Source organism: Microtus oregoni, unplaced genomic scaffold (genome assembly GCF_018167655.1).
Source record: "Microtus oregoni isolate MIOR12 unplaced genomic scaffold, Mior012 000020F_ref0000438, whole genome shotgun sequence".
Classification (NCBI taxonomy): Eukaryota; Metazoa; Chordata; class Mammalia; order Rodentia; family Cricetidae; genus Microtus; species Microtus oregoni.
The window spans coordinates 32,272,112-32,284,744 of NW_024543079.1; the positions used below are offsets into that span (position 1 = coordinate 32,272,112).

Below are 12,633 nucleotides of genomic sequence, written 5' to 3' on the forward strand. Positions count from 1 at the left end.
TTTGACTCCAGTTTGAGTACAGATGCAGAGGAAGAATGTCTCTGTATCTTGACTGGCACGTGGCTACTACCATGTGTCCAACTTCATGAAGCAGAGCATAATATACAAGTTATTCTTGACTGTGAAAAGGGTGCTGCCCTATGAGTTTATTACCATGAATCGGGACCCATAAGCAGATGTGTGTATCAAATCTATAAGAGTAAAACCAGATACCAGGATCAATTGGACACACAAGACTGAGAAAAGAATACAAGGCTTGGGCTTCATCAAAAGGTGGACACCTAACACCACGATGACAGTAATCTTTGATGTGGAACAATCTTTTTGAAGACTGTGAAAATATGTTGCTCTCATTGGTTTAATAAAGAGCTCAATGGCCAATACCTAGGCAGGAAGAGGTTAGGCAATACTTGAGGGACAGGGAGAGAGCACTGGGATGAAGAAGGGCAAAATCAGAGGAATCAGGATGCATACAACATGAGGTAATCAGCCATGAGTCACATGGCAGCACACAAATAGGAATGGGTTAATTTAAGTTATAAAAGCTAGATAGAAACAAGTCTAATCTATCAGCCACGCTTTTATAACTAATAAGAAGTCTCTGTGTGGTTATTTGGGAGCTGGCTGGTGGGACAGAATATTTTGCCTATAGACCCTTCGAACCTAACTTGGTGTATGCTCCAGGAAGAGACTGGCAGAGAACACTCAACTCTCTCAGGGGCTTCAGCTTGGCTCAGTCTCCATGACTGAGACAGCCTATCTGACTTGCCATGTGCCCATTCATATGGACTGGGTCCTGTGCTTTATCTCTATGGCCTCCATGGCCCTGCATCTCACCTGTGCAGCTTGACTAACCTGGGTTCCCTCTGACTCTGTGCTTGACTCTACATCAGCACCCCCGGCACACCTTCAACAGGGTTTGCTACCTAACTCCCATATAGACTCTCTTTGCATTTCTATCAGCCTCTTGCTTCTGCCTCTTAATAAGGTCCTCTGAATGCCTTGAACTCTACTGAAGGCTCTTCACGCCCATGTGGCCATTCTGTAACCTCCATATGCACATGTGCACAGATAGATTTACTGTGGAAAGGGTAGTGTGTGACAGGAGAGCCAGTATCAGTAGTGAAGGCTGGACTAAGGCGTGCTGATGGTCAGTGTCCAGCCATCGCCAGCAAATTCAGACTACTTGCCAGACTAGCTGCAGCCAACAAAACTGATGTAGCTTGCGAACTGATTGTGATTTAAGAGTTTTGGGTCCTGTGCGAGACACAAACATGATTGTCTATGTTTCTGTGGAAAGAGACTCATGACAGGAAGCCTGAGTAAGATCTCTGTCACGAAGTTATGAAATTGTGATAAAGCCATGGCACTGATGGACAATAGACAGAACTTCTTTTTTCCCTTAAGAAGTTAAAGAAAGTCACTAATCTAAAAGATAGTTATTCATTCATTTAATGGCGATGTGTATGCACTGTACAAGTGGTGACTTTGCAGAGGGTAGAAGGTGGTATCAACCCCCCCAAACTAGTTATGGCGGTGGAGTATGAGTTGCCATGCATGTACTGGGACCTGAACCCAGTCCTCTAGAAGACAAGTGTTCTTAACCTTGGAACCATCTCTCTAGTCCTGGAAGCTACCAAGTACTAGACAGAATTGTTTTTAAAAGATTAATAATGGATACATTTTGGAACAAGTCTTTTATCAAACAGACAAATTGAAGTTTCTTTGATCAATACGTCACAAACTTACATGTTTTATTTAGTTATTTACTTGTTTTTATTTATTTAGAGTCACAGTCTCACCCTGTAGTCTAGGCTAGCCTCAAATTAAAATCCCTCCTGCCTCTCCCTCTTTAGCAGTGGGCTAAACAGACAGGTTTTCTCTCCTTTGCTCTTTTGGATCTTCTTTTTATAGCCAATTGAAGGATGACTTGTGGATAAAAACTGCCAAAATGACTTTGAAATGGACAACATCTGCCCTGTGGAGACACACAGGGGAAAGAAAATGGGATTAGGCCAACTGGCTTAATTTTATTTTATATGCATGGCACAATACCCAGCCATCAGCATAACAAAAGACGGTGCTCCTCAGCGCTATACAGCTCTAGCAAAGGCGCTGAAAGGCTGGTTAAGTACATTTGCATAATCACTTTTCTTTCCTAGAAAAATTAGGGCATTTAAACACACAAATGTCTTTTTGCAAAGACAAAAAAAAAATGCTGATAATAGAACCTGGAAAACTCCTGATGTTGGATAATCAATTTGCCATTTATGATTGCCTCAAAGTTTATTGTCACTGCAAAACTGTCCCCAAGACGGCTGCATAAAGGAGAAGGGTGGGAGGAGTGAAAATTAACACTGTTGTTCTTCCTAAACTTCTGAACTATGGGAAGCGAAGAACTGAAATAATCGTAAGATTCATTCATCCAAAGGTTTGTTCCTGCACAAAACAGCATTCATATAAAAGAAAAGAACAGATCTGTACATGTACTGGTACTGTGATGGCTAGGGTTCACTGCCAAGTTTATAGACTATAGGCTCACCTGGGGGATGGAGCCCTGGGCACGGCTGTGGGAGATTATCTTCATTCTGTTAACTGAGGTGAGAAGACCCACCTACTGTCCTACTGTGCATAGCATCTGCGATGGACATTTTTGGTTGTCAACCTGATGACATCTGGAATTAATTAAAACCCCAAAGTGGCTGGGTACACCTGTGCTTAACTGAATCATTTGGAGTGGGAAGACTCACTTCTAATCTGGATCTCTGAGGCGGAAGATACATCTTTAATCCAGATTTTTTGAGGTAGGAAGACCCACCTCTAATCTGAGCCACACCTTTTGCTGAAGCCTATATAAGGTCATGGAAGAGGGAAGCTGTCTCTCTTTGCCAGCCACTCCCTGCCCTTTTTAGAGTCCATTCCTTCATTGGCAATAGAGCCTATTTCGTTGGCATTCTGGTGTATATTGAAGATCAGCTGACAAATCCAGACACATGAACAACTGTTGGATTCTTGGACCTTCTGTCATAGGCAGTCATTTGGTTGGCTGGACCACAGCCTATAAGTATATATATTTGAATGTTTAGACAGTCTCCCATAGACATGCCCACAGGCTGAGCGGCTCTAGAAGTCCTCTATAGACACACACACACACACACACACACACACACACACACACACACACATTTTTCCACTATAAGTTCTGTTACTTTAGAGAATCCTGAATAATACAACATCATCTCCAGGCTGGGATCCCAGAATAAAGGGAGCTGAGCGGCACTCTGAATTCTGTCCCTCTTGTCCTGATTGTGGTTGCCATGGGACCAACTGCTTCAAGTTTCTATCACCCAATTTCCCTACCATGATTAACTGTGCCCTTGATCTGCGACTCAGAATAAACCCTTTCTCCTTTAAGCTGTTCGTGCCAGAGCAACTCACCACAGCCACAGGAAACTGAAGATGGCTGTCTGGGGGTTGTGGGTGATGTGTCAGTAGGGCACCAACACCATGACACAGTGTGCAATTTCTATCTACGTGGTCAGGACTTTGTTAAGCCTGCCTACTTTTCTGAAGTGTAACTTTCCTGTTTTCTTCTTTTGATCTCAGTTGGCAAACCTGGGCATGTTCTCTAGGGCACTCTGAGCTTGCTCTCTCCTTTGTTATAGAAGTTAACTCACCTGCTTCCTTCACCCCAATGTGGTTCCCTGCGAGTATTTTTCTCTCTTCTTCCTCTTCTTCACCTCCCTCTTTGAGGGCAGCTGATGAAATTGACAGCTTGCTTGTTCTTACTGCTGGGTTGTTGTTGACTTAAACTCTAATAAATCTGTCCTTACATGCTTTCTTCTGAGTCCATTCTTAAATTCCATTATTAACATGACCAAGAACCCCGAGAACTAACCCTGATGACCCTGGGAACACCACCCTAGGTAAAGTACCCCAACATTTTTGATACAACAAGATGCTGCAGAGAGCTTGTTCTTGGCTGACCATACATGCCATGACCTGGCAAGATGGACCATTATAAGATGAAAGTTAAAATTATCATGGGCTATTTTAGGCCCTTTGGTAGCCAGTTACCTTTACTGTGACTGCATGTGTATGTGTGTATGTGTGTGTGTGTGGACGTGTATGTGTGCATGTGTTAGAGGGATCATACTATGTAGCTCTGATTCCAGTCTTCCTGCCTCTGTTTCCCAAGGGTCCTAGGACTGGTTTCAGTTCCCTTCCCTTCCCTATCAGACCTCACAAGCTATAACTAGTTGATAGCAGTATCTCCAGACCTCCAGCCTTCACCAACCTGAATGCAAAGAATTCCATGAGATGATCTCTGGACCCTTACTGCACCCTGCCCCATTAGGTTCCCATCAATGTCCTTGAAATCGGTACATGTGCTTATTAATACTTTCCTTTGCTTTGGTGACAACTACCAAACTTCACACAGCCTCTTCTGTAGTGGAACATATCATCCAGGGTAACCTGGATCTCTATTCCTCGGTTACTCATACCTGGTTCATGATAAACTGTTTTCTCGTCTCCTTCAAAAGCAGAGAAGCTATTTTATGTTGATAGTAACTAAGCAAAACTGGAGTGCTCTGTCATAATTGATTCAAAGGACGTTTAGAGACATTTCTGTGAACTGGCTTACAAATGCATTCGTCATTTAAAGAGCAGTTAGAAGGAATTGAATACTTTATGAAAAGTGTGGGTTTTGCAAGATGAAAAAATCTGAAAACATTAAAGACCGTGTTTGCCATCCAGCACCTACAGCCTGCAAATGCCCTCTTGCTCCTTCATGAAATGAACAATTTTTATAAGAAATAAAGTGTCCCAAAGAATATTTTTTATTGATTTTATTGAGCTATACATTTTTCTTTGCTTCCCTCCCTACCTCTCCTCTCCCTTTCAACCCTCTCCCATGGTTCCCATGCTCCCAATTTACTCAGGAGATTTTGTCTTTTACTACTTCCCATGTAGATTAGATCCATACATGTCTCTCTTAGGGCCCTCACTGTTGTCTAGGTTTTCTGGGATTGTGATTTGTGGGCTGGTTTTCTTTGCTTTATGTCTAAAAACCACTCATGAGTGAGTACATGTGATAATTGTCTTGCTGCGTTTGGATTACCTCACTCAATATGATGTTTTCTAGATCCATCCATTTGCCCGCAAATTTCAAGATGCCATTATTTTTCTCTGTTGTTTAGTACTCCAATGTGTAAATGTACCACATTTTCCTTATCCATTTTTCTGTTGAGTGGCATTTAGGTTGTTTGCAGGTTCTGGCTATGACAAACAATGCTGCTATGAACATAGTTGGGCACACATGTCCTTGTGGTATGATTGAGCATCCTTCAGGTATATACCCAAAAGTGGTATTGCTGGGTCTTGAGGAAGGTTGTTTCATAATTTTCTGAGAAATCACCATACAGATATGCAAAGGGGCTGTACCAGCTTGCACTCCTACCAGCAATGCAGGAGTGTTCCCTTTACCCCACAACCTCTCCCGCATAAGTGGCCATCAGTGTTTTTGATCTTGGCCATTCTTACAGATGTAAGATGGGATCTCAGAGTTGTTTTGATTTGCATTTCTCTGATGACTAAGGATGTTGAAAATTTCCTTTCAGCCATTTTAGATTCCTTTGTTCAGAGTTCTCTGTTTAGGTCTGTACTCCATTATTTTTTTTTATTTTATTTTTTTTTTATTGAGAAAAAAAAATTTCCGCCTCCTCCCAGCCTCCCACTCCTCTCCCCGTCCCCCCACTCCTCTTCCCGTCCCCCCACTCCTCTCCCCCTCCCTCTCAAGTCTGAAGAGCAGTCAGGGTTCCCTGCCCTGTGGAAAGTCCAAAGTCCTCCCCGCTCCGTCCTGGTCTAGGAAGGTGAACATCCAAACTGGCTAGGCTCCCACAAAGCCAGAACATGAAGTAGGATCAAAACCCAGTGCCATTGTCCTTGTTGGGTTATTTGTTCTTTTGATGACCAATTTTTTGAATTCTTTGTATATTTTGGAAATCAACCCTCTGTCTGATGTGGGGTTAGTGAAGATCTTTTCCCATTCCATAGGCTGTCGTTTTGTCTTGTTGCCCATGTCCTTTGCTTTACAGAAGCTTTTCAGTTTCAGGTGGTCCCATTTATTAATTGTTTCTCTCAGTTTCAGTACTGCTGGGGTTATATTTACGAAGTAATCTCCTGTGCCGATGTGTTCAAGGGTACTTCCCACTTTCTCTTCTATGAGGTTCAGTGTGCCTGGCTTTATGTTGAGGTCTTTGATCCACATGAACTTGAGTTTTGTGCATGGCGATAGATATGGATCTATTTTCATTCTTCTACATGTTGATATCCAATTTTGCCAGCACCATTTGTTAAATATGCTTTTTTTCCATTTTATATTTTTTTGCTTCTTTGTCAAAAATCAGGTGTTCATAGGTGTGTGGATTAATATCAGAGTCTTTGATTGGGTTCCATCGGTCCTCCTGTCTATTTTTATGCCAAGAAAGCATATTTTGGAGAAAATCCATATCCCCACTGTCCCTTGTCTTGGAATTCCTATTATGTTTCTTAGTTGTGTTATAATTTCCATTCTTCTCCATTTCTCCCTAAAGTCTTAAGTTTACTTTCGTCCCTGAAATTCCTTACTTCTCTTTCAAATACTGCACTCTCCCACTATATTTGCATACGACTGGGGCTAAGGACTGGGGCTCTGTCCTACATCACTTGAGCCTTGGCATTTCTAAAGCTGCTCCTTGATATCATCTCTGCCTGATCAAGAACCCTCTTTCCAATTCAGACTGAACTCCAAGCTGCAGCTCTATTCCAGACAGTTGGATAATGGTGCCTCGAGTCAGCCCGCAGTGCTCCCCTGCTCCCTGTCATTGGTGGCAATGCTGGTTACAATCACTGGAGCCTTGACTCTGATTACTGAGGCACCCAGGGAGAGAAAAGACCAGTAACTGGGAATTAACAGCTTCACTACTAATCCAACCTTCTGAAGAATTTCTCACGCTTTAAAGCCCGGCAGGTAGCCATCTACCTTCACATTTATCAATGTTTTGATGTCTCCCTTCAAAGTGCTATGCTCTCAAAATGTGATGTCCCTGTCAACTTGGGGTTTTCCTTCTGTGAACATTGTCACCTTCAATAAATGGAGATGGGCACTATTTTTTGCCAACTTTCAATTCTGTGATGCTCTTTCAGGGTCTATGATCTCACAGCTGCACCTAGGAGAGCAATCTAGGTTACCAAGAATGCATTGAATTCACTGTTGTCCCACTGAAAACACAACACCCTCTTGATTATAGATTCCAGTGATCTTAAATGCCTAACTGAGAAAGTATTGAAGGTACAAAGGCAAAGCCATTCCCTCTCCTAAGAAAATCAGTTTCACCTCTAAGCCTTATTATTGACAGAAGTATCAGCAGCAAGTCTGTGTATATATATATTTTATATATATATTTTTCCCAAACATGCTCTCTGTGGAAAGTAATGGTTACCGGGAATACAAATATAAGGCACATCCATAACTTTATCACCCGACAGGGGAGTGAAATATGAATAATAACGGTTCCTGTTTAGCAGGCAGTTTAAACTATCATCATAATCCTATACTTTCTTTCTCCTCTTTCTATTTCCGCTTTCCAAGAGAACATTATATTAGGTTTCAATAGGCTTAAGGGTCTCCTCCCAGCCCTGGAAAATAAATCTAGAATCTTCTCATGCTGTCATGGCAACTCCATGCCCATGGAGGTAGTCAGCGTGGTCTCTGCTGACTATACATGATAAGAATAATGGAAAGAATACTGAATGGGGCTGGAGGAGTGGCTTAGGCAACCTCTAGAAACGTGACTCTTATAAAAAGGAATCCATCTGGGGCTTTCACACAGAAGTAGGTATGGATAATGGTTATAGAAAGCCATGCTTAGGTTGCACAATCAACCTGAATTCCTTAGTCCCAAAAGACAGGGAGCGTACCTGAGAACCTGATGTCGTTCATGGATTCCTGATTGAGGCAAGCCTCAGCAGCTGATGTTTTGCTGCACGAGGTCTAAATTCCTCACTCTTTGGGTCATGTAGATGGCATCCAATCATGTTCAGCCACAAGGACCTTTGCTGTTTGAATTTATCTTCATTTTATAAAGGAATTAATGTAAGAGTGCCATTTAAAGGTAAATTCAAGCAGGGCTTATTTATTTTCTAAGTTTATGCTACTACTCAATTTTCTTAGGACTGTATATAATTTAAATTGAACAAAAATGATGAAAGCTTGTACACGCCCCAGTCTAGTAAAGGGGAGAGAGATAAACGACGGGAACGGGTGACACTCAGCTTGAGCTGAATAGTGGTTGGTTCATAAGGGAACGGCTAGGCTTTTTCTGCAGCCAAGGAAGTATATAGGAGAAGAGAATAATGATCTGAGATCTTCAAGGAGATAATTCAATTAATCAGATTATTGGGACAAGTAATTTATAATATTTTTCAACATTAAATCTCAAATCTTGCATTTTGTTCTACGTGAGACAAGGGTATTAATCAGGCAATGATACAGAACATAGCTGCCTTTATATAGAACCAGTATCTTCCAGATTTTTGGAGCTCAGAAAATTTTATGAGCCAGCTATGTTGCCAGTTGAAACGATTATATAGTGTTCCTCCTGGAGAGAGGCTTTCCTCCCTCCCCCTCTTTGAGCCACTTGGATAGATTCCTCAGAGAGAGAGAGACAGTAACTTAAACATAATTACTAAAGGTACACTGCCAAGACTGCCCAAAATTCTCAAAAGTAACTGTTGTCATTAATAACAAGCTCATCCTATGTATGTATTTTTCCTTTTGGGTCCATCTTCATGTTTAATGAGGGGGCAGTAACAGGGATAGAGAAGACACAAATAAGAGAATACCAAACAGATTCATTCCTCAGGCTGTATATATTTAATTTTTGTATTCCCTGTAAAGGGAATAAAAAAAATCAGGTTTTTTTGTGTGTGTTTCTCTTATTTTTTTAATTAATTAATTTATTTATTAAAGATTTCTGCCTGCTCTCCGCCACCGCCTCCCATTTCCCTCCCCCTCCCCCAATCAAGTCCCCCTCCCTCATCAGCCCGAAGAGCAATCAGGGTTCCCTGCCCTGTGGGAAGTCCAAGGACTACCCACCTCCATCCAGGTCTAGTAAGGTGAGCATCCAAACTGCCTAGGCTCCCAACAGCCAGGTTTTGAAGTTCTTCTTGTTTGGGTTGAGAGTGAAGCGCCTCAGAAATACAAGTTCTTACAATTCTCCAAGAAGAGCAGAGTGGTGACAGGGTGGCCAAGATTTGTGTCACCTGGGTGACTCCTCTAACCAGAACACAGCCCCCCTGGTGCCGCCCTCTGCTTGAGCCCAGCATTGCTTAGGCTCATGTGAATGAGTAGAACCCTCCTTAGGCTACTGCATACTCCTATGAAATAAGATTTCTGGAGTTTCCGTTTGTTCTAGAAATGGATCTAAAGCATGGTTATGCACCTGAAAAGAATCCAAGATAGCAGACAGGCAAGGGGCTGCAATCCATGTTTACAATCTCATTTATTTCTTAGCCATTGATTTTTAAATTTAATTGGATTCTGCATTAGGCTTTGATTATATATATTTTCTATTTTAGTGCACATTTAAATGATTTGCGAGAGTTTGAATTTTTATTACCGAGACAGTCATATTTATTTAAAGGTCTCTGGGAAATAGGAGTATTATATTCACTTTGTGTGTAAATAAAGCAGCAGCCTTATGAAGTAAAGGCATGTTTTGACCCATAAGTCAAAAAAGGACTTTTCAAACAAAACCTTGAAAGCCTATAGAAATCTATCCTTCCTTCCTTCCTTCCTTCCTTCCTTCGTTCCTTCCTTCCTTCCCTCTCTCCTTTCCCTCCCTTCCCTCCTTTCCCCTCTCCTACTGATTATGTCGAGTTCTTCTCTATTTCCCCATAGGAAAGCGAATACTTTGAACTAGGAAAGTGTAATATGGTGAGAATTGATTTGATCTAATTCAAATCTGTGTAATGCAGACCACAGCACAATAGCAGCTCAAAAGACAGAGCAAGAAAACCAAGTCGACTACTCAGGACCACGACAGCAGTTAGCGGCTCTCGCGGTTTAGAATCTGCATTTCTGGAAACGTGTCCACCGATGTTACTAGAACCCAAATAGCGAGACGCAATAATCACACATCACGTTATGCAAATTAGATGCAGAAATGTGAAGATGCCGGCTTGAACTCTTTTTCCAGTAAACAGTCAGCAGGCTGGGCATGTCACTTACTACTAGAACATTTGCCTACCTTGAGATGCCCTGGGTTGCATGCCTAGTAGAACAGGTGGAAAACGTGAGTCCTTCTATTTCCTAGCATCTAAGCATTGCAAATATGCATTAGTATGCAAGTATCCTAGCTAGTTTTTATTAGTGAACAACCACTGTACAAAAACAATGGGCTTCCTTATGAAAGTTTCACACGCGTTTGTGATGTACTTTGATCTTATTTGTCCCACTCACCCCCTATTGTCCTCTTTCTCCTTCTCCTCCCACTGGTCCCCTTTCAGTTCCCAGAACAGTGCCTCATCCGTCTCCAGGCACACATTTTTAGAGTGTGGATTTTGCTTAGGGTTCCTGGTGATCTCTAGTTCTTTTCATTTTCCTGAAGAATGGCACACACTCTGTTCTTCTTCACAGTCACTGTACTCCATTGTGTTTAGACACTGTTTGTTTTAGTGAGGCTGGGTCCACATCCTGGCTACGGGAAAGTGCCCCAACACACATGGATGTCCAGGAACTTCTCTTGAAAGCTAAATTGGATTTCTTCAGGTACACACCCACGAATGATGTAGCTACACAAATAAGAAGCTCTGTTTTCTGATTTTTTTTCTTGAAACCTGTGCACCAGCCTTAGCATAAAGGAACTTGATTCCTCTATGATCAGGGAACAGAGTTATACTGAGGGAGGAGGATATTAATGACTGCCAAGAAATTAATCTGCATGAAAAATCATTGCTGAAGTGCAATTTATAAAAAGAAACCATCAAGGGAATTTTAAACTATATTCTTTGTATTCAGTGCTGTTTGTGTTTCAAAACACAATTCTATTGTATTTCAAGACAATAATTTTCCCATAACTGTTATTGTGATGTTACAATGTAACACAATATATTACAATAATAACTGCATATTATTTGGGTTGTTAGTAATTATATGTAATTTGTTACATACTAAAATTACTAATAGACACAGCTGTAGAGTTAAAAATTTAAGTTGGAAGATAGAAGTAGAAATACCTTTGTGAACCAAGTCCTAAGAAGCAAAAATAAAAAGTTTCTTTTGTAGACTTTCCTAGAACTTGTCACTGAAATAGTTTGGAAAAAATGCCTTATCGCACAGGGTCTACACTGTTATTAAAGTACCTTGTTTCCAACAGAAAGGGACCAGGGCTCATTGTCCGGATTGGGCGGGGTGAGGGGCAGGATGGAGGGATGAGGTCTGACTCTCTGGACAGAGAACAGGGTGAGCCTGCAGGAATTCAAGGATCTGTCATCCATAAAAGGCGACCTAGCACTGGAGGGAGAAAGCAGGATGGCTGTAGGTAAAGAACAGGGTTTTAAAGGAAAACCACACATTCGTAGAATACGTGGACAGATAAAAAGTGAACTATTTCAGCGTGGTGAAAAGGAGAGCCCAGACACGTGGGGGAGTAATGGATATACACACAAATGCTAGACGGTTTTCTGCACTGAGGGATTGCCATTTGGCACTAAAACAACTTCCAGGCCAGAAAGATAATCCACATGTACAAAATTCAGACACATATTTCTTTTTTAATCTTGTCCTTAGTATGTGATAAAAACAAGACTCACTGTAAGTGGTGTCTTGGATTAAGTTCTTTTTTTTTTAAGTAGTTTTTTTTCTCCTCCTCCTCCTCTTTTTATTTTTATTTATTTATTTATTTATTTTTATTGTGGTGTCGGGTATGGAGCAAGCCTCCCTCATACTAAGAAAGCACTGTGGGCCTTATTCCTTCTGGAAATGCCTGAAAATTCACTGCACTCTCAATCTTATTATACAAAATCCCATGGGTCAGAAAACATCAGGTGCCGGCCAGTACAGTCTAGCTGGGAGATTTGAAAACAACACAAACTGTGGAGAGGCGAGGAAACAGCTTCACAAATACACACAGGATGGCTTCGAGCTGGGGAAGTCAGTATGGCAACCCAAGTCCCCAGAGACATTGCCTAGGGCAAAGGAAACGTTTGCTTCCCATCAACAGTCACTAGAGAGTAAAATCTGGTAGGGCTAGCCGTCTAACTGTTAGAAGCCGACCGCATCGTACCTGTGAGGTAGGTGTTGTGTGAGGAATTGATGAAATAGTGAGACAGGGGCTGAGACATGTCTTCGTTCAAATCCAGTTTCTCAGGTGAAACGACTCCGTTTTCTTCTCCGCTCAAGTAGCGCATGAATCCATCCACTGACATCTGCCCTGGAGAAAACGGATCGAGAGGCACGTGAGTGGCTCAGCATCCTGATACTGGCGGGGTCAACCCACTCCGATCTCCTGGTCCACGCTAAACAAGCTCTGCAGCATCCAAGGAGAAGACTGCAGACACAGTTTTGTCGTAATACAGACACACACTTGT

The 12,633-nt window shown here is 41.8% G+C and overlaps 1 protein-coding gene across 2 annotated transcripts in view; it reads right to left on the reverse strand.

Annotated features, from left to right (window-relative positions):
• Plcb1 (phospholipase C beta 1) overlaps window positions 1-12,633 on the reverse strand; it is a 676,602-nt gene that overhangs the window by 164,143 nt on the left and 499,826 nt on the right. For both annotated transcript variants that reach the window (XM_041670151.1, XM_041670152.1), the window contains exon 10: window positions 12,330-12,476. In XM_041670151.1, coding sequence (XP_041526085.1) covers window positions 12,330-12,476 — 147 coding nt within the window. The remainder of the gene's footprint in view (window positions 1-12,329; window positions 12,477-12,633) is intronic.